General features: G+C 37.6%; 2 protein-coding genes across 2 annotated transcripts; one reads left to right on the forward strand and one right to left on the reverse strand.

Moving 5' to 3' along the window:
* The first annotated feature begins 6,133 nt into the window (after positions 1 to 6,133).
* On the forward strand, positions 6,134 to 15,707 carry LOC139740440 (DNA repair protein complementing XP-A cells homolog). Its single transcript, XM_071651033.1, has 7 exons — positions 6,134 to 6,172; positions 7,895 to 8,090; positions 10,692 to 10,813; positions 11,136 to 11,241; positions 11,782 to 11,947; positions 14,903 to 15,020; positions 15,556 to 15,707. The coding sequence occupies exons 2-7, from the start codon at positions 7,909 to 7,911 to the stop codon at positions 15,705 to 15,707; spliced, it is 846 nt and encodes a 281-aa protein (XP_071507134.1). The 5' UTR covers positions 6,134 to 6,172; positions 7,895 to 7,908.
* A 912-nt stretch (positions 15,708 to 16,619) lies between these two features.
* On the reverse strand, positions 16,620 to 21,629 carry LOC139740460 (uncharacterized). Its single transcript, XM_071651056.1, has 3 exons — positions 21,622 to 21,629; positions 17,508 to 18,442; positions 16,620 to 16,675 (listed from the first exon to the last, which is right to left on the reverse strand). Exons 1-3 carry the CDS (start codon positions 21,627 to 21,629, stop codon positions 16,620 to 16,622), a joined length of 999 nt encoding a protein of 332 aa, XP_071507157.1.
* Between the last annotated feature and the right edge of the window lie 1,091 nt (positions 21,630 to 22,720).

Consider the following 22,720-nt stretch of genomic DNA (forward strand, 5'->3'; position numbering starts at 1 on the left):
CGATAATGCCTATGATGTGTGTATGTATATATCTTTTTTTCTCTCTGATTATAAGTATTCATGTCAAATATGAGATTTACTGCTTGTAATAATTTGATTATGATTTAACTCATTACAACAATCATGCTATCAGGTAAAAATAGCATAATTTGTTATTACATAACTTGTTAGTCTCTGGATACATGTACATAAATATGTATGTATGTATGTATATATATATATATATATATATATATATATATATATATATATATATGTATGTATATATACATATATATATATATATATATATCCATGTGTGTGTTTATGTATGTATATATATATATATATATATATATATATATATATATATATAGGTGAGAGAAAGGATGAGACGATAGACATATCTTGAATCCTCACAGTTTGATTTTTATTCTTAAGCTTTCGGGCCCTGCCCTTTATCAAGACTGAAGATCAAAGAAATCGGACAAAATAATGATGATGGATACAGAACAAGATATAGATATTGTATACAAAAAATGATAATCATTAAGTAATGTTAAGATAATAGTGAAAATAGCAATGATAATGATGGAGGTAAAAATAGCAGAAATTAACAAAATTAACAAGAGTGTATATGTCCCCTAATCATACATGATATAATATACATACATACACACAATCATAAACAAGCATACATATATATATATATATATATAACCAAATACAAGCGTATACACATGTATATATACACCGCATGCACATATACAAATAAATATTTCCATATACATGTGAAGATAGGTAATTATGCAAATAATAATGGCAATTGATAAATATTATAATAATAATTAGATTGAGGAGTGTTTGTATAAATAAACTGAACTTAGGCACAAAAAGGAGGAGGGTACATAAATAGCATTCTCACGTAGAGACATGTGCATGATGGTGTGTTTGACAATAATCACAGATGCAGGAAAGGAAAAACAAATATATATGTATAATATATATATATATATATATATATATATATATATATATATATATACATACATACATAATTTATAGATATGTACAATGTGATGTATAGTTTACATTTGGGCTGGTTGTCAGCCAGTAAAAAAATCGAATTAGAATTCTTGGCAGTGATATTAACAGTATGGTTATGGACACCCATACCCAAATTTGGATTTTGAATAAAAACACCAATAGACATTTTAATGCATTCATCTATTATTTCATTACTATTACTATTACTATTACTATTACTATTACTATTACTATCACTATTACTATTACTATTACTATTACTATTACTATTACTATTACTATTACTATTACTATTACTATTACTATTACTATCACTATTACTATTACTATTAGTATTACTATTACAATTACTATTGCTATCAATTGCTATTGTTATTGTTATTGTTATTGTTATTGCTATTGTTATTGCTATTGCTATTGCTATTACTATTATTATTACTGTTATAACTATCACTATTACTATTACAATTATTATTACTGTTCCTATTACTATTACTATTACTATTACTACTATTGCTGCCAATATGCAGATCAAATTATATATAATAATGTTTACAGAAGAAGATGACTAAAGGGTCATTGGTGCTTTGTTGCTACTCCGAGTTTCATGCACTGCTTTCGATGTGATCATCAGGCAATTCTTATCATTATTACATGCTCTGCTATCCGGACATCGAGCACTCTATACGAGGATAGCCTGTCCAAAGTGTATATAATATGTTTAATGGTCAGGGGCGGGCTGGGATGTTTTTTTTCCTGTGATACTTGTAACACAGTACAAGCAAAATCACACTAATGTTGCTTGGCATGCAATGTCAATTTAATGCCCTATGGACACCATGTTTTGATGTAAATAGTCTCAGTCACTAATCTGAATTTTGCAATCACACACAGACAACATACCTCATAAATTGATACATTATGTGCAACTTTCCCATATCTATTACTGTTAACTTCTCTCTACGCTAATGATTACATTTTTTGGTTAACCTCACTAACAAATTAAAGATTTTTATCCATTTTCACAAAAATTTAGAGAGAAAGAAAGGGAGATAGAGTGAGGGGGGGGGGGAGAGAGAGCATGACATTTGGACTCCATGTTTGTTGTTTGTATTAAATTTGTGATATAGAGAAAAAGAAACGAAGAACAACAATCTTGTAAAAGCAGACTTCTCCAACAACACACACGCGCACAAAAGGTAGAAATTTAGCAATTCAAACATATCCACAATTCATCTGTCACAACCCCATCAGCAAATTAGATGTTATGACATCTTAATCTCATTAGTCTTCCATCGACGTGCCCTTGAACCTTTGCAATGATGGCATCACCCGTTCTTTTGATGAAATTGAATCAACATCAAATGATATTAGAATTGTAACTATTTGCCAGTGTAAAAAAAAAAATCCCAATCCTCTCTCAACCTGTTGCAATGATACATTTAGCAGTGTAGTAGCATCACTTGTTAATCCCAATTCATGTCATAATGTTGCATTCACATGGCATTGTATCAAGAATAGACCATCAGTTTACAAACACATTCAACTTTTGTGTACACCTTCATAATGGATAATAAAAGCCAACAGAGCCACAACAAAAACATGCAAACCATAGCCGGCACCACGTTTCCAAATGTGGGGGTCCCACTTCAGACTTCTGGTGCCACTCGAAATTCCAGGTTTCATCAGATAACAAGCAAAAAAAAAAAAAAAAAGTCTACAGCGCAACATTCTGTAGTGTGCCAGAGATCAGGCACCTGTAGGTCAGCTGACCAAAAAAAAGAAAAAAAAAAAGAAGTAAAAACAAAAAAGGTCTTCAGCACAACTTCTGTAACTCACATTTCAAGGTTTCTATCTATTTCTTTCTTGTACCACTTATGCACTTCCAGGGTGAAAATAAAAGCATGTGTGTGCATGTGTGTGTGTGTGTGTGTGGGGGGGGGGGGGGGTATACCTTAAGTGTTCCTTTGTATGGTGAAAAAAAAAAGCGGGGAGAATGAACCCCCCCCCCCCATCTCCTGTTCAATTTCCCATTTCTATTATTGTTTTTTCTACTGTTTTTTACATTTTTGAAATCACTGTTCCCAAAGGTAAACAGGTCCTTTAAGGGTCAATGATACCTCCCTCATTCTTCTTCTTCCTGGTGAGTGGCCGCACTCAACATGCTGATTATTCTGTCACTTTGTCAGGTAGGTTGGTATTGCACGGTGCAGTAGGTTTTTGAGTTTTGAGTTTTGAGTTTTGAGTTTAACAGCAATATAATTTGTTTCGTTGAATAATAGGATAATCTCAAGAAATGATAAAAGTTCTTTGAAATAAAGAATAAAAAAAGAAACTTCAATGCTATACTCATTAGATTTTAGGCTAATTACAAATCAGATTCAGGGCCGGCGCACTGTTTTCAAAAGTGTGGGGACCCACTTCCGGGTTTCATGAGCTAACAAGCAAAAAAAAAAAAAAAAAAAAAAGGTCCTCAGTTCATCTCTCCCCGTCCACTTCCGGGTCTCTTCAGCTAACAAGCAAAAAAAAAAAAAAAAAAAAAAAAGGTCCTCAGCTCATTCTCTCCCCTTCCATTGTTACGTACTTCCGGGTTGAAAAAAGTGTGGGGGCCCTAAGTGATGACACCTTATGTATTCCTTTGTATGGTGCACAAAAAGTGTGGGGGCCCGAGCCCCCACGGCCCCCACAGCTGCGCCGCCCCTGAGATTTACGTCAGTTGAACATCTAGCCCTATGAGCACGATTGAGGGCGAAATCACATATATATTTTTAAAAAATGTGATGATACCCATCCTGATCGCGCATCCCAATTATTTTTTTATTTTATAATTCTTTATTCGAATTTTGTTTAATTTCATATCACAGAAACAGAACATTCAGAGAAACAAAAACAAAACATCATACAAAGACAAACTGCATTATACACAAACATTGTACAAAGTAACGTCAATCTTACACTATAGAAAGATAAAATGCAGTAACACCAACATTGTGCAAACTATTCTATGTCAAACATACATTGTAACTCTTTCAACTAAGGAAACGAAATCCGCTTTTTTTTTTGTTGAAACACATATTCTCGCAAAAAGCCCACAAAATGGGAACAAAATAGATAATTCGCTTAACACACAAAACTGGGCATATTTCATTGCTTCTTGAAAGAAAGAAAAAAAAGGAAAAAACAAGGCCATTTGCAAGAAAACATACACACATGCACACACACACCACCACACAATGCCAACATACACCACCACCCCCACATGCACCCATACACACACCCACACAATGCCAACATACACCACCACCCCCACATGCACCCATACACACACCCACACAATGCCAACATGCCCCCCCCCCCTCCACCCGTGCCTTCAGCCCTCAGGTTTCAGGTTTTATCACACTTGAATGACTCTGTCATGTAAATTGCCATTTTGTTTCTCATACAATAAAATGCATCCTAATCATAATGTGGATATGATGTGGAATTGGTAGAAGCAATAGAGAGGGGAAAATGAAAATGATGTTACAATAACTCGCATATACGGCAAAATCAAGACAGAAAAAGAAAATCACATATCATCCTCGCGGTATACACCATATATTCCCACTTTAACAAATGCATTCCAACTGTTCCTCTTTTATTTGCTATCTTATTTTCTTCTTCTTTACACATTTTTATATGCTTTGTAACATCATTAAACTTTGATACCTCTCCTTCTGATCTCGCTAAATATAGAATATATTTAACCATCAATATAATATTGTATCCTATCCTTTCACTTTTAATAAGTTTCCGGATATACCTGTATAAACAACTTCCCAATTCATGTTTCCTAATTCTTCTAAATTCAATTTCTGAATAATAATTTGCCACAATTCCTGCACTTTAATACACTCCCAAAATAAATGTGAATATGTCTCAGTGCTCTTTTTGCAGAAAGAACAAATATCATCCGAAACAAACCCAAATCTCAACAGATTAACTTTTATATAAAGTACACCATGAAGAAGTTTAAACTGAAATTCCCTAAGCTTTGGGATAAGAGTTGTGACTCAGGGTCAGAGAAAAATAACTTGGGTTTCTTTTGTAGAGAAGGCGAAATTACTCTCTTGATCTCGTATTTCCAATGTATATAACTGCTGTAAATCAGTTTAAAAATGCGTGTAAATCTTTCTCGAAGATATGTCACCTTTTTATGTCACTTTTTGAAAGTAAATAATCGGCTGTATACCTTTTCCATCAAAATGACATAATCTATAAATATTTTTCCTAAGAAGAGTTCATTATGATTTTATGTCATTTTACCTTTAAATAAACAAAAAAAATCTATTATTAAATACTATATATTTGATTAATATGCCCCTCTTATAAATTTCTCAGACTTCCCAAATCTTGCCACGCTTGTAAGATCTCTTTGTAAAATTTCGGAACTTTCAAAGAAAGTTTATTTGTTTCTAAATTACACTGAAAAATTAAAATGCCACCAAGTGACCTAAAAACATACTTAGTATTGAAAAAATCTTTTCCAGGTCATATTCTTTTCTCCACAAAAAAAAAAAAAATTAAAAAATATATGTATATATATATATATATATATATATATATATATTCACCCTCATTAATCTTTGAGCTTTAACAAACGACTCAAAATTCATCATTCTAAGTCCCCCTTCTCCATAATCTTGATACAAAATAGCCCTTTTAATGCAGTCTTTTCCTTTCCATAAGAATTCAAAACAAATCTTTTTAACATCTGCAAATACCCACGAAGGAACAACAATTGACGATGATATATAATTCAATTTAGATAATGCGTATGTTTTAAGTAAATGAATCTTACCCATCAAAGATAATTCTCTTTGTTTCCACCAACTTGATAATCTTTTTATTTTACTAAGTATCTCCTTATAATTCATTTCTTCTTCAGATCTGTCGAATTTCAATTTCAGATCTGTCGAAAAATAAACCCCCAATATCTTCACCTCCTGCCTCTCACTACATAACGTGTACTCGTAGTACATGTATGTTATTTCGTGCAAATCGTTGTTGTTGTCATTATTGCGCAATACAGTGCAAGCATGCTACTGCTACTCTAGGCGCCCGAGCCGATTCGTCTATTTCGTTGCTGAGTTCACAGGTTTCACAGGTATGTAGGCTACTGTGTGCTTTTATTTTACCAGGAGTTATCTCACAGAACAGATCTGATAACTGTCTCGAGACAGATTCGCATTCCCCATATGTAAAGAAGCTATGAAATTTAGTTGTGTCGGAATGAAACAATGAACTTTTCATTATATAATGTATGACCTCAGTCCCATGTACTAGCTTTAGTGTTTGTGTATGCTGTGCGTCCGCCCCCACCACTACACTCACTGTAACTAGTAGCTACTACCGTTGGTTGCGTTGTTGACCTTTCACAACAACGTTCTGTGACATGACCGGGAGTCTGTGATAGTCTATCTTATACTGTGTGCGTGAATTATGAAAGCAAGAAATATGAAAATGACATTTCTACAAATAGGAGTCGACTGCCTTTTTTTTTTTTTTTTTTGTGGCATGAACTTTTCGCGACTTGCCACAGCACAGCTCAGGCATCCATCAATCACCCATTTGACATAGGCATAGATCTAACGTTTGTTCTACTAAAGCCCGAACAGACGCTGTTTAATACGCTGTGCGAATACAGTGACTGGGCTGTGTATGGTTAGTTCTACTAGAGCTAGTACTACTTTTAGCTTTAATACTAATATCTACACACAAAAATCCGTCTGTCCGGAGGAGCCTTTTATTTATTTATTTATTTATTTTACTTTGTCGGCTCTCCTCCTTAGACATAGGAGGGAATTCCATGAAGCCAGATGCAGTCTCCGCGGAACATATCCCTGATGACCAGATACAGACCAATCTTCTTAATTTGGATCAAAAAGTCAAGGCACCCAATAGCAATGAATTGCCATTGGTGTGGACAAGAACTTAACTTTCGCTTGCATTTCAGTTCTGTGAATCTTGGCTGTTGTGAAATTGGAGAAATTAGAATGCACTCAAAAATTTCTCGTTTTACAGTAGTCTAGTGTATATAGCTGTAGCCTGTAGGGCAGTAGCCCTCTCTAGCACTAGAATAGCAGCTTTAGCAGTACTACTATTGGTATTAGCTAGTAGACGTAATTGTAAAAGAGGCTAGATAAGACCATGGGTCTGGTACTTTTTCAATTCAATTCAATTCAATTCATTTTAATCGTCCAATAAAAACATTACAGGAAATTCTTCAAAGCCTGACCTGTACCCTGACTGCACTTACTAAGTGATTCAAGAAGGTGAAGCAAAGAGGCAAACCTATGTAGGGTACCAGCAAACAAGTACTGTAAAACACGGTATTTTCGCAGCATTAAATTTTCGCGAATTGGAGCCAGCGGCCTTTCCACAGCATGACATTTTTGCGAGTTTCCTCTTACATTAAATGCATATACTATAGTGTAAACAAGAACTTTTGTGTGTATTTTAATTTTGCTAATCTTGGCTTGCAAAATTCACGCAATTCCTCGTACAAGCTTAAAACATGCCCAATGACCCAATGGTTCTACCTCCTTATGCAATGTTGGATGCATCTGCTTCAGAAGACTCTGTTTTGAATCTTCATAGATAAGAAATACTGTAAAAGTGGAAATTTTTGCGGTGTTGAAATTTTCGCGCGTTTCGCGCAACCTGAAACTAGCGCGAAAATGTAAGCACGCAATTATTTTTGCTTACCATATGTTCCAGTAGTCGATGTCTTGAGTCCGCGGAATTAAAAACAGTACATTACAGTACAAGAGATATCATAAGCCTACATGTATGATTATATGTACATCTTTTCCATCTCTATTCCCAGCCTGTGGTGTTGTCATGGATCCAGAACCCAGTCTGTTTGATGCATCTTCCTGTGCCTCAAGTGAGTCTCCAAGCAATAAATCCAAACTTTCAGCTGCGCAGAGAGCAAAAGTAGAAAGGAATCGACAGAGAGCATTGCTGCTGAGGCAGGCAAGACTCTCTGCCAGGCCCTACCCAGAGGGCAAAGGAGACAAAAGGTGAATATTTTGATGAAACTGACTTTCTGAAAGTGTTACACACAGCAGGTTTTTTTTGCTGACACACAGGGCCCCCGTTTCATAAAACTTGTTATCAGTGTCAAGTTACCATAGTTGTTAAAAACTACTGAAATCCTTGCATGTGATTGGCTAAGAGCAAATCTGTCATAGAAATGTGGCAGTTGTCACTGATAACAAAGTTTATGAAACAAGGCCCTGATCTGAAAAGTTTATATCCAAACGTCATAGTTAGTACTTGCTTGATGCAGGCTCCTATATTGCAGGCAGGGTAGGGTGGAAATGCATCACAAAACCAACACAAACTCGTACATTTTTGTAGAATAGTATGATTAAGTATGTCTCATGGGTCCCTTTTCATTTCTTAAAAGCCCTTTACACACTCATCATTTTTAAGACTGATAACTTTTGAAAAGATGGTGCTACTATGTTTAAAGGTATTATCAGTCAAGAATAGAACAAGTGTAGAAGTGTGCAAAATTTCAGCATCATCTCATAATCCCTTCATTGTGGTTGCTACGGAGATTTACATCCTTTTTTTTGTCGAGCCCACCGGAGGTGAGGGGAGACTAAGGGATCGCCTGCGGCGTCTGTCCGTCTGTCATCCATCCGTAACGCTACAAAAACTTCAATAACTCTTTACTCTGGGCTTCAATTGCAATCAAACTTCGAGGGAAGAGGGGTCATACAAAGTTTCACACTTTACTACATATGAAGGTCACCTCAAGGTCATAGCTCACGGGCAGGGGTCAATGAACTTTAGGGCCCACTGTTAAGTTTTTATGGCGTGTTTCTATTATGGGTCATAACTTTTGATCCATAACTCCATTTGTGACTTAACCTGGATGGTAGATGTCCCTTGGGGAGTGGATGATCACCACAAGGTCAAAGGTAAAAAGCAGGGGTCAACGAACTTTTAGAGCCCAATGTTAAGTTTTTGTGGCGCGTTTCTATTATGGGTCATAACTTTTGATCCATAGGTCCGTTTGTGACTAAACTTGGATGGTAGAAGTCCCTTGGGGAGTGGATGATCACCACAAGGTCAAAGGTCACAAGCATGGGTAAACAAACTTTTAGAGCCCAATGTTAAGTTTTTATGGCGCGTTTCTATGATGGGTCATAACTTTTGATCCATAACTCCAGTTGTGACTAAACTTGGATTTTAGATGTCCCTTGGGGAGTGGATGGTCATTACAAGGTCAATGGGCACAAGCATGGGTCAACGAACTTTTAGAGCCCAATGTTCAGTTTTTATGGCGCGTTTCTATTATGGGTCATAACTTTTGATCCATAGGTCCGTTTGTGACCAAAGTTGGATGGTAGATGTCCCTTGGGGAGTGGATGGTCACCACAAGGTCAAAGGTCACAGGCAGGGGTCAACGCACTTTAAGGGCCCAATATTAAGTTTTTATGGCAGGTTTCTTTTTTGCCATAAATTCTTACCCTTTTGTATCTCCTTTTATATCTGTTATATCTCTTTTATTTATCTGTTATATTCCATTCGCGTACAATTTCTTGTACCGGTACGCGAATGGGTGAGACGCATTATGGCACTTGCCTTGTTCATTCAATGCACATAGCGCAGCTGGGTAAGATCAAGTGCTTGAAAAGACCCTAAACTTCAAATCCTTTTTTTCTCAGAAACTTTTCCAGAATGTGTACTTTCCTTGAATTATTTAGATAGATCAAGAAATTCCATTTTTATTGAGTTACAAGTACATACATAATTTTAAAAGCTAAGAGTCTACTCTTTCAAAATCTCCCCTTAAAGGGACTGTACAGTACTGGTTTAGGTGGGGATTCACGTTTTGAACATTCTTAAGTGAGATAATGAGAAACCTCTTATGAAATATGAAAGAGCATGTAATTTTAAGAAGGATTCAACGTTTATTTGATAAAAATTGCTTTTCAAATGGCTGAGATATCCCAAAAAGTGCTAATAATAAAAGATGACATGCCACAACTTAATTAGGATCTCTTTGTTTCACCTCGTTTTTTGATTTTTCAGCCATTTCAAAACCGATTTTCATCGAATAAACTTTTGATACCCCTTAGAACTGCATGCTCTTTGGCATCTCATAGGGTGGTTTCTAAATATCTCGCAAAATGTTAAAAGCTATATCCTCACCTCGACCAGAACTGTACACACCCTTTAACTAAGATCCATGACTGGTGACTTTTTGATGTTTTTGTGATGCATGGTCACATTAAACCAGGATTACTGCTCAATTCTTGTTGAAATATTTAACAGGGAAACAGCAATTATAGGGATGCAATGTCAAGTTGAATGTGAGCTGTTATGACTTTATAAAATGCACAATTGCAAACACCAGTCACCTATAGCTTGATTTTTATAAGAAAAACCTCATACTTTAGAATTATTCTTAAGGTATTGTGCAGTGCTTGGTCATTACATTGACTGCAGTTGCAATAAAGAGTAGTTTATATGACACTTTTTGTACTTCTCTGCTTCTCTCTCTCTCTCTATCAAGTTTGAAATGTATTCAGAAATACTAGTTTTTGACATACAGCCTTTAGAGTGTGAGCTCTCCTTGTTTATGTCTACCCATGAATTTCTTGCAGTGGTGCATCAGGAAGGTCTGAACCGGTATTGAGGACAGGGCGTGTGATTGATACTGGGGCGGGGTTTCTCCTAGAGGAAGGGGATGAAACACCTCAAGAAGTGACAGTTATTCAGGAACCTGGTAAGGAGGTTGTACCTTGATACATTATTTTGAGTGTTTGAAACATTGTGGAAAGTTACTAGCGATAACAAATTTGCTTCAAAATATATATTTTTCTATGTCCCACATATCTGATATCTCTGTACAATAGATGCTGAAATTCTGTGAGTAAAAGATGCTAAGTAAACAAAGCTGAATCTATGACAGTCAGATTTTTGTCTCTTCCCCTGCACTTTCACTTGCCACATATTTCTCTGATTGGCTGATGAGGACAGATTTTTCCTTCAACCTTCAATGCAGAAAAGAATTGACATTATAGTTGGTGTTTTTTATATGTTTTTAGGACCAATTCTGGGAGGAGCTGGACTTCGCTGTGAAGAATGTGGGCGGGCTTTTCAGGATTCCTACCTCTTCAAACACTTTGATCATCCAGTTTGTGATGAGTGCAAGTGAGAAACAGATAACATCTATGTCTCAGCCTTATTTTGCTCTTCAGATTAGCTTGAAAGAGCTTGTTAACCCCTAAAACTGTGGTTTAAATGTATATTACATTGTCATTATAATGTAATGAAAGTAATAAAGGTAATATAACTTTAGCTTATCAAATATAATAGTGTGCTCTTCAAACATCTAAAAACAGTTTGCTTTTGTGTCTTCATATGATAATATTTCATAGGTCTCCCCTGCTAAAGCTCCCTATTATTGCACACCATTTCTAGCCTCTTGAACACTAAATAACACAACATGATTATCATGGGTAACACTGGATTATCTATGTATAGCTTTATACAACAGAGTATACCTCTTATGACTGATCAGTTGATTTTAATATTGAATGTAAAATTTTCAAGCTCCTTGCTCCCATCCCTTTTTAGCCTGCCATTGCGAACATCACCTTGCTTTATAAATGTAAACATCACTCACAATTTGAGATGCTCTGTTTCAGAGGGTTAAACATCTGACATATATACTGCCTTCATTCCCTTCAGAGATCTGGATGAGAAGCACGAACTCATCACCAAGACTGATGCGAGGAATACCTACCTGATGAAGGATGCAGACTTTGACAAGAGGGAACCAGCCCTCAAGTTCATCACAAGGAAAAACCCGCACAACATCCGATGGGGAGAGATGAAACTGTTTCTAAAATCGCAGGTGTGTTACATTTCTAAACCCCCCCCCCCATTTTATTTTCAAACCAGTATGACAATTGTCTCATCTCCCACAGGCCTGTATATTGTTTTTATGATCATGTTTCCTTTTTAATTTTGTTGTTGTTGCCATTCTTCTTCTTCTTCTTCATCTTATTGTTGTTGTTGTTTTTGTTGTTGTGGTGATGATTATGATGATGATCATCATCATCACCATAATCATTTTGGTCATCATCAACACTATTATCATAAGTGTTATCACTACTAGTTTCATGATTAGTATCATATGCTTTTGTTTGATTTTGGAGTAGAATTTGTCAGTTGTCTTTTAGCCCCCTTTTGAGGGTGGCATCCGTCTGCTTAAGTATTTCCATTTTTTCACATTTTTTGTTCATTCTTAATAACCATAAAGATGTTTACATCTGGAGGGGAAAAACAGAATGGTTCCAGATGGAAGTATGTTACATGGTAGCAACGGTTACATCTTTTAATGTCCATAGACAGACAGCTGAATCTTGTTTTATATGGCAAACTGTCCCTGTGACCACAGAAGAATGATGCTGAAAAGGCAACCAGCAGTGAGCTTTCACAAAACATGGGCTTCTTTCAGACATGTTGAGTAGTTAGTATTCTTAAAACCTTATATCACATTCATTGCCAGTGAAAGATTGATTTACATGTTATATGTGATATCCATAGAAAACAATGCTCAAACCATTCTGTCATGTAATGATGCATATTCACACCATGTATTAATGTATGATCATTTAGACATGCAGCACTAGAATAGATGTATATCCACATTCCACAGGACATTTCTTGACACAAAAACTCTAGTTTGAATGGGGGTATATACAGTGAAACCCCGTTATAACGAGTTCGGTTATAACGAGGAACCGCTTATAACGAGGTGATCGCGTCGGTCCCGTTTTCCTTCGCGTGTAAACCTATGGCAGAACGAATCGGTTATAACGAGTTCGGTTATAACGAGATTCCGGATATAACGAGGACAATTTCAGTGCATCATGATAAAGAAAAACATAAGCAATTTGATCGGATATAACGAGGTTCCATTTCTTGACTAAATTGTCGCTTTCAAACACGCGACAAACGAAACATTGAAAACCGAATTCACGCTATCCACGTCTTTTTCCCGTTTAATTTGCAGAGAGCCGTTCCTTCCATATTTTCTTCTAAACCACGCGATAAGACACAGGAATGCCTTTCGATGTTCGTAACTGAATTATTAAACATATCATTTGATTTTCAAGTCTTTTTCGCGAGATACGCGTGCGTGATATTAGGTCAGACCAAAGCGCAATGAGGGAAAAAAAAAAGGATAACGCATTCAAAAACTTTAACTTGTTGCCAAAAATGGACAATTGGAATGCATGTGCAGCTCATCATTATATCCTTTCTATTTTTAGTTCCAACTTCCAGTTCTTTTGCTGGTTAGCAAATATATGAGTGCGGATGATTAAAGCCGAAATAATTAATGAAATCATCGCGATCCCGCCGGGTGACAGTAGCGTAAAAATTGTTGAAGAACGCATGTTAACCTACCTAATCGGTGTTCAGAAAAAGAAACGAACGCATTTATTAGTTTGAATAGATCTTGATTTGTTCATTGTCATTTAACAAATGATAATTTGAATATGAATGTGGATGATTAAAGCCGAAATAATTAATGAAATCATCGCAATCCCGCCAAGGGACGTTAGCGTAAAAATAGTTGAATAACGCATGTTAACCTACTTAATCGGTTGTTCAGAAAAAGAAACAAACCCATTTATTATTTATTTGAATAGATCCGGATTTGTTCATTATCATTTCACAAATAATTTAAATATGAGTGTGTATGATTGAAGCCAAAATAATTAATGAAATCATCGCGATCTCGCCGGGTGACAGTTTATTAGCGTAAAAGATAGTTGAATAACGCATGTTAATAATCGGTGTTCGGAAATAGAAACAAACGCATTTAACAGTTTAAGAACGGAATCGATGTACAAAACGCGAAGAGATTTTCGGAAGAAAATAAAGAACGCATTATTAATCCCTTCGGACGCAACAATCATACTTTGTATAAAATTACAGCCGAAATGATTCATGAAATCATCGCTTTCCCGCTGGGCACCAACAGCGTAAAATAACTCGCAAGTTAAACAACGCATGTACGTTTAATATTCTGAAATCATCGCGATCTCGCCAGGTGACTGTAGCGTTAAAAAAGTTGATGACGCATGTCAACCTAAATCAGAAAAAGAAACATACGCATTTATTAGTTTGAATAGATCTGGGTTTGTTCATTATCACAATTTTAACACTGCATTTCACAATGAAGATTTTTCTTTCTTTCAGAATGGTCTACCATCCAGGTACAGATTTGCGTAAAAAGAATCACAACCTTCCACATTCAATCCTGTCGCATATTTTTCAAGAACGGATGTACAAAACGCGAAGAGATTTTTGGAAGAAAATAAAGAACGCATTTTTAATCCCTGCGGGCGCAACGATCGTACATTGTACAAGATTACAGCCGAAATGATTCATGAAATCATCGCATTCCCGCTGGGCACCAACAGCGTAAAAATACCTCGCATTGCAAGTTACGGGAAGCAATGCCTGTATGTTACTCTATTTGCGCTGGTGTTTAGAAAAAAAAAACACTTCAGAAACAAGAATTATTACAATAATGATTTAACTCATTTCAGCCCATACTTTTTCGTCTAATTCACAAATAATTTCCATTTATTCACTCAATAATAATGGTCCATTATTGTGTAATAACAACGCAAAGGATGTTCTTAGGTTTCATTGATGGGTATTATGATGTTGTGCTTATGTTTTTCTTTGTTTTTGATGCGTACGGATATAACGAGGTAATATCGCCGGTCCCACGGACCTCGTTATAACGGGGTTTCACTGTATATATATATATGCTCTTCTCATTATTAAGGTTGAGAAGCGAGCCCTGGAAGTTTGGGGAGATGAAGCATCTCTGGAGGAGGCTAGAGAACAGAGGATTCTTAACAGGGAGAAGCAGAAGCAGAAGAAATATGACAAAAAGGTCAAAGGTATGACTGCAATATTGACTTACACTTGCACTTAATTTACTCTGTAGGCATCAAGCCAAGGTGTTTTCATGTGTTTTAGGTGAGGCAGTGATCTCGTCACAAGAAATGAGGGACAAAAATTAGCAAAGCAACAATGAGCTTTTCACCTTCATTCCTTCAATGGTTCAAGATGCTACAAGATTAAACAGCACCATATCATTCTTAAAGTTGAATTCCCTGCCAGGTTCATGTGAGCTTTGATGTATTGTAAAGAAGCTGAACAGAAATAGAGAGGTTCATCAAAAAGTAAACCGAGATATCACTGATTTGTGAAAACATATGAAACATCAAATTCTTTACAATTTTCAGTCAAAGACCCATTTAGTTAAACCTCTGTTATTCCATAAATCAAAATCAATTGAGCGTATCGTAGCTGTCCACTTTAGAGGAAATATTCTTATGATTGAACGCTTAATCCACTGGGAATGTATTTGTGAAAGAAAACTCATTACCTGGTAGCTAAGAGAGGTAGGCTATGTTATTTGGCTGTCACCAGAGCTGAGGAGAGCAGTACGCACCAGTATGTGGACCAAAGACCTCAGTACGCACCAGCACACCTATGGGGCTGAGACTTACGATGAGGAGGAAGACATGTACAGCAAGAAGTGCACAGAATGTGGACACGTGGTCAGCTATGAGAAGATGTAGGACCATGAAAGAAGGTGAAGAAAGATGATGAAATGTTGCCAGTCTGAAGAGGGACAGCTATTAAAGGCTGATGGTATATCATGATTTTATAGAAATTGCATGAGAACATTTTTTTCAGGCTCCTAATAAGCTGTCTGCAGAAGGAAAAGCTGTCTTGAGATTAATGTGACAGAATGAAAACTTGAATAAAATCTTACATGGAATGAACAGTTTGATATACATAGGAAAGGCAGGAAAATAGCAGAAAACTGCAGAATGTAGGACACATGTAGATTTCAGCTTTGAGGTCCAAAGAGTTTTACCACAGAATCAAATATCTGTGGATCCATTGAAATGATGTGAATTGATAAATATGACGTGAGTCCAGTGGCCCTCAGCATTTGTAGTAAGTAGCTTGTAAGGCGCCTCAAGTATAGCCTGTTTATAACAAAAACTGCAATCCGCAATTCACATGCAGTGTGTTAACATCAAGTATTTTTGATAAGTTTTTTTTTTCACATATTTGATTGAATCTTTGGTGAAAAAGACTTTCTTGCCTGATGTAAGAATTAGAAATTCGAATGTGAAAACAATTATAATTAACCTGTTGAAGACTAGTCCCAAATATTCTTGGGCTGGGGTGAATGGGAAATGCATGTTGTTCGAAAATCAGTCCGTCTTCAACTGGTTAAGAAAAGACTAAAAGAAAGAAGAGGCATATGAGCGGATGTTTAATTAACCGACTGCTATCGTATAGAGTGACATGTGCACTGATTATTAATGAATTTGGTGGATGGGGTTTTGTCATACTTATATTAGAGCTTGCTGTTGATAGTTGAGAAGTACAGGTTGTGTTTGTTTTACTTTTCTCACTTTCTCACTCTTTTACTTTTTTTTTTTCACTTTTGTAGACATGCTCTTGAAATAGCACTACTAACTGGTGTCACACCAGTCATCAGAGAGGAAAGGGGAGACTGGTTTACATGTTCCTGGATTGACAGTCACAGATGAGAAGGCAAGCCTGGGAAAATCAGCAGGATGTGAGCTAGAATTCACAGCTTTCAGTGGAGAATCCAAGTGTGGGAGAGTACATCCTAGTATGTCCAGCTTGTAACACCATGTAGTGCCTTTTAAAGCTTAGATGAAGCATTCGACCACAACTCAGAATATTGCCGCCGTGCTAAATGTAAAGTACTGTCAACCTTGGTTACCTCGAATCAGTCGGGACTGAAGATAATGTTTTTGGTGCAAGTTTTTTCACTTTGTCTCCCTCTACAAATTAAATTTTTTAACATCGCAACTGTTGATCTGTAAATTAACAAACATGTCGGAAAAAAGGAACCAGTGGGACTTGAACCTGTCATCTACTGCTTTCCGGGCGGCAACACTACCACCAGGCTGTCCCTGATTGCCGGCAGTGACACGATAAACATGGAACAAATACCCAAGTTCCGAAATTCCGACATTGTTATGTTAAGTAGTCCAAGGCGGACAAGGCATATTAAATGAAAGAAAGATATCATTCAGAGGGGTGAAGGTTCAGGTGCAAGTTTCTTCACTTTGTCTCCCTCTATAAATTAAATTTGTTAAGATCGCAACTGCTGATCTTAATGTCTGTGAATGTTCTCAGTCATCCAGGTAAAGTATCACATGAACAATATCGGTAAATCTAGTCAACTGGACTTACTTGTAATTTGGAGTAGCAACGTTTTGCATCCGCTCTGGGACGCTTCATCAGGCCGACTGATCTTTGGCGGCAATTGGTTGTTGACCCGTAACAGGGTCGGGGAATTTCGGAAAGCGCCGAGGAATCTTCCGAACTGCCGGGTTGTAGGCTCCGGCTAGGTTGTGTCTCAGGCCCCCTCCTCGGTTTAGGGATGGCTCCTCCCTTTTTAACGTAGATGGACTCTTTGACTCCCCTCTCGAACCATCGTGCCTCGCGATCTAAGATGACTACGTCCTTGTGGTCAAAGGTGTGGTTACTGCTGTTCAGATGGGAGTATACGGCAGAGTCTCCACATCCAGACGAGCTAGCTCGTCTGTGCTGGTACATACGTTTGGCTAAGGTCTTATTTGTCTCTCCTATGTACAGCTCATCACACTCATCATCCTTGCATTGGATACCATAGACCACGTTGTTTTGTTGGTCCTTCGGGGTCTTGTCCTTAGGATGGACTAACTTCTGTCTCAGTGTGTTGGTAGGCTTGAAAGAGACAGGAATATGATGTTTGCTGGAGATTCTACGGATTTTCTCTGAAAGTCCGGAGACATAGGGAACCGTCACGTTGTACCTCTGCTTTTCTGTCGTTGTCTTGCTTTGGTTCGGTTTGTCTTTGTGTCTTGGTTTGGATTTATGAACTGCCTTCTGGAATGTCCAACCGCTGTATCCACATGTGCTGAGTGCCTCTTTAACGTGCCTGTTTTCCTTGATTTTCGTGTCCTCATCAGAACAGATGATATCTGCCCGGTGGAGTAGGGTTTTGATTACCCCTAGCTTGTGGACCAGGGGGTGATGCGAATCAAAGGAAAGGTACTGATCCGTGTGTGTTTCTTTCCTATAGACTGATGTGTGTAGCGTACCGTCACTCTGAATATTGACCAGGCAATCCAGAAAAGCGAGTTTTCCCTCCTTTGCTCTCTCTTGTATGAACTTGATGTACTTATTCACCTTGTTGATGTGGTCAAAGAAGGAATCCAGATTGTTCCTGATTGTTCGGTTCGGAAGATTCCTCGGCGCTTTCCGAAATTCCCCAACCCTGTTACGGGTCAACAACCAATTGCCGCCAAAGATCAGTCGGCCTGATGAAGCGTCCCGGAGCGGACGCGAAACGTCGCTACTCCAAATTACAAGTAAGTCCAGTTGACTAGATTTACCGATATTGTTCATGCTGATCTTAATGATAATGGTTTTATTAAGAACTTCAGAGTTCCCCCATGCTGAATTTGCCTCAAAAGATTTGTGACGTTGTCTTTGCTGCCCGTGCATGCTTAATCTTTTTAGTTTGTAATCTTGGTAGATATCCAAACCTTTGATTAAACTTCTTGCTCACATTTGAATAAGAGGAAATAAGACAATTAAAGTGATATTTGGCTGATTAATTGGTAAGGGAGTTGGATAGTCTTCAAAGGAAGGGGAAATACATGTGTAGCAAGCATGCAAGTTATATACAGTAAGGTTCTTTTGAGTCAAAGTCAATTAAGCCAAAAAGTTACCTTGGAAAAAAAAAAAAGGTCCAAATTTTTCCCCTTTTCTTCAGAAGCAATAAAAGTTTTGCTTAGGCAATGTTGTGAAGTGATGGAATGGAATATCAAATGAGGTGAAGAAAAAAACTTGGTTCCTTTGCTTGAACTACATGAGACATTTATCAGCAGAGTCAAAATGGCAGTGTCTTCCATTTACCATTGAAATCCTCCCCCCCCCCCCCTTACACAACACATTTAAGAACATTCCTTGGCCCGTGTTAATGCATGTGGATAAGATTCATACAGTAAACTTCAGTCTAAGGTGCTTAAGGAATTCAAGGTGCCTAGCAATCAGACATCATTATGCTGAAACTTGTTGGTTAAATATTGTAAGCAGATATTTGATTCTCAAATGAACCTTCCAAGAAGGTTCAAAAATAGTAATGAAGACTGTGTGGGATAAGTAAAGCCTACATCACCTCTGTTTAGCTGCCACCTTTTACTGTGTGAGGTATGGTTTTAGAGTTAGGTTTGTACTACATCCAACCCACTCTGATAGACATTTAGAAGTACACTGTGATGCAGTAAGTGTTAAACTTTTTCCTTCTCTGAGCACATTTCACACTTGATGTGTTCTGTGTACCGCACAGGTATTTGTAATTTCTTGTATTGAAAATATTATTCCTGAGTATATTGTTATCAAATGTACTAGTAAAGAAAGTGGTTTACATGACAGAATGAAATTAAATTAAAGAGAATTCTATATATGAAGATGAACCAAGAATATCAATTTCAAAAGATAAATATTACGTCTGTACCAGTGATACTACATGTACCTTTTTTTCTCAGAAAGTAGACTTTGTAAGAAAAAAGTGCAGTTCTCTAGTACATATTCAGAGCTGCAAAGCAGTATGTTTAAATGTCATTAAAAATGAAATATGTTCTCATAAATGCAAATTTTATCTCTTCAAAAGTTTGATTTAGCCTGCATTATGTGTGCAATTTTCCAATTTTTAAGTGAGAGCATGACTTTCGCCTTCCGTTTTTTTTTAGCTCACCTGAGCCAAAGGCTCAAGTGAGCTATTGCGATCGCCCTTCGTCCGGCGTCCGTCGTGCGTCGTGCGTCGTGCGTCGTGCGTCGTCCGTCGTCCGTCGTCCGTCGTCCGTCGTCCGTCGTCCGTCGTGCGTCGTGCGTAAACTTTTTACATTTTCATCTTCTTCTTGAAAACCCCAAGACCGATTTTCATCAAACTTGGCAGGTAGCATCCCTAGGGGGTTAGGAACTCAATTTGTTAAAATGGGCACCATGCCCCACCCAGGGGGCCCCCAGGGGGGCCCAAACCCCCCAAAATTAAGGAATCTGTAAAAATCTTCTTCTCTAGAACCAGAAGTGATAGAGCTAAGTTAATACTATGAGTTAGTACATTGATGACTGTAGTTTCAAGTTTGTTCATGGCAGAATCAGGGGTGCCCCCCTTGGGACCCAGGGGAGGGGGGTGGGGAAGGGTTCTAATGGGGCCTAAATTGTACATTTTCATCTTCTTCTTGAGAACCCCATGACCCATTTTCACCAAACTTGGCAGGTAGCATCCCTAGGGGGTTAGGAACTCAATTTGTTAAAATGGGCACCATGCCCCACCTAGGGGGCCCCCAGGGGGCCCAAACCCCCCAAAATTAAGGAATCCGCAAAAATCTTCTTCTCTAGAACCAGAAGTGATAGAGCTAAGTTAATACTATGAGTTAGTACATTGATGACTGTAGTTTCAAGTTTGTTCATGGCAGAATCAGGGGTGCCCCCCTTGGGACCCAGGGGAGGGGGTGAGGAGGGGTCCTAATGGGGCCTAAATTGTACATTTTTATCTTATTCTTGAAAACCCCATGACCCATTTTCACCAAACTTGGCAGGTAGCATCCCTAGGGGGTTAGGATCTCAATTTGTTAAAATGGGCACCATGCCCAACCCAGGGGGCCCCCAGGGGTCCCAAACCCCCCAAATGAAGGAATCTTTATAAATCTTCTCTAGAATCAGAAGTTATAGAGCTGAGATAATATTATGAGTGAGTACATTAATGACTGTAGTTTGAAGTTTGTTCATAGGAGATCCAGGGGTGCCCCTCTTGGGTAGGGGGGGGGGGGGGGGGTGGTTGGAAGGGTCCAAATGGGGGCCTGAATTGTACATTTTCATCTTCTTCCTGAAAACCTCATGATGGATTTTTGTCAAACTTGGCAGGTAGCATCCCTAGGGGGTCAGGATCTCAATTTATCAAAATGGGCACCATGCCCCACCCAGAGGGCCCCAGGGGGCCCCAATCCCCCCAAATTAAGGAATCTTTAAAAAATTGGGCCCTTATTGTACATTTTCATCTTCTACTTGAGAATGCCTGGTCAAATTTTAATTTAGATTAGTGACTGCGTGAAAGGTGAACTTGCGATACTCAGGTGAGCGCTAGACCCGCGGGTCTCTTGTTTAAATTGTGCATCAGCATGGTTTTAGAGGGGCAGAGGTTTTCAGCCCAGGCAATGCGCAGTCTCGAAGTACTGTATGTGTGTGTAATTATGTTTGACTGTACTTTGACTGTGTGTGTGTGTGTGTGTGTGTGTGTGCTTGCTTTTGAATTGACAGAGAAACAAAAGCTCTGGAAATGACAGAGAGTAAGAATACAATCAAGACATGTTACAAGAAGAGGTAGCTATGAGTGACTAAAAGGAAAGTGATAAAAACCCAATGGAGGTGACATTGATTACTGCTTACCAGCACATTGTGGGAAAGAGTCACTTTAGGTTTCAATTCTCAGGACTTCACACTTCATAGATCCTTAAAATTTGAACTTTAACTTTGCTGAAAAATCCAAATACATGTTCAATTTCCTTTATTTTCTTACCTTTATTGAAAAGAAAACATTGAAGATGTTTATAACATATTTATAAATGTATGAGAAAACTACTTCCAACCTTTAGCACTGCCAAAAAAAGAAGTTTGTGAAGTATTCACAAAATCACAAGTTTCATTTATTTGCCTTGTCACATTTATAGCCGGATATTCTTCCATATTTATTTTTGCTCCACAAGCATTGCAATTTGCCCATCAGACATTGCCATGTAAGGATTAAGTTTCAAGGATGTTGTAGATGAGTCATACATGTCATTTTATGTGTGTGTGAGTGAGTGTGTGTTGTGTGTGTGAGTGAGTGTGTTGTGTGTGTGTGTGTGTGTGCATGTGTGTGTGAGTGTGGTTGTTCGATTTTAGTGTTGCCAGATATTGTTGTGGGTATGGAAAAACAAAAACAAACAGAAAATCATGTTCCATTCTGACATCATTGTTTAAATGATGTCATGATGACCTCATCTAGTATCCTCTTGCTATTTGTATTCTGTAACATTTTTCAAAGGTCATGGATGATTGTTTCCTAGAGTGAATACCAGAGTAACAGACTGCTTTATGACATACAACGTATTACAAGCCAACCCCCTGACTCACCATCCTGTTTCATTTGTGTTGTTACAGTGCAGCCATTTCCTTGTGCTGGTAAAAGGAGGTTGATGTTATGACAATCGTGTTCCGAACTACAAGTATTGCTTCATTTTTTATTAGATGTGTAAGCAATGACAGATGTGGAAATTAAATTTTGTTGAACTTTCTTTTTCATATTTTTTGAGCAGGGGATGATTTCAGCGCAAAGCTTGCCTTGAAAGCTGCAGTTAACATGAAGGGTAAAGTTGAAATTGCTTCCTGAATTTTGGAAATTAGTGTCATGATATGAAGGGCATGACTTTTGTTTCAGTGTATTTTTGTATAAGTGCATAAGAAAAGTGCAGTCCTGAAGTATTTTCTTCTGTTGTTTATATAGAGC

The sequence above is a fragment of the Diadema antillarum genome, unplaced genomic scaffold, assembly GCF_040938485.1.
Source record: "Diadema antillarum isolate AM-2024a unplaced genomic scaffold, OU_Dant_1.0 seq00000854_RagTag, whole genome shotgun sequence".
Classification (NCBI taxonomy): Eukaryota; Metazoa; Echinodermata; class Echinoidea; order Diadematoida; family Diadematidae; genus Diadema; species Diadema antillarum.

Coding starts and splice junctions, on each gene's coding strand:
- LOC139740440 (XM_071651033.1), top strand. CDS start 7,909: ATGGATCCAGAACCCAGTCTGTTTGATGCATCTTCCTGTGCCTCAAGT. Junction 11,948..14,902: donor AACTGTTTCTAAAATCGCAG/GTGTGTTACATT, acceptor CTCATTATTAAG/GTTGAGAAGCGAGCCCTGGA. Junction 15,021..15,555: donor ATATGACAAAAAGGTCAAAG/GTATGACTGCAA, acceptor GGCTGTCACCAG/AGCTGAGGAGAGCAGTACGC.
- LOC139740460 (XM_071651056.1), bottom strand. Junction 16,676..17,507: donor CCGGAGCCTACAACCCGGCA/GTTCGGAAGATT, acceptor CTGTCAATCCAG/GAACATGTAAACCAGTCTCC.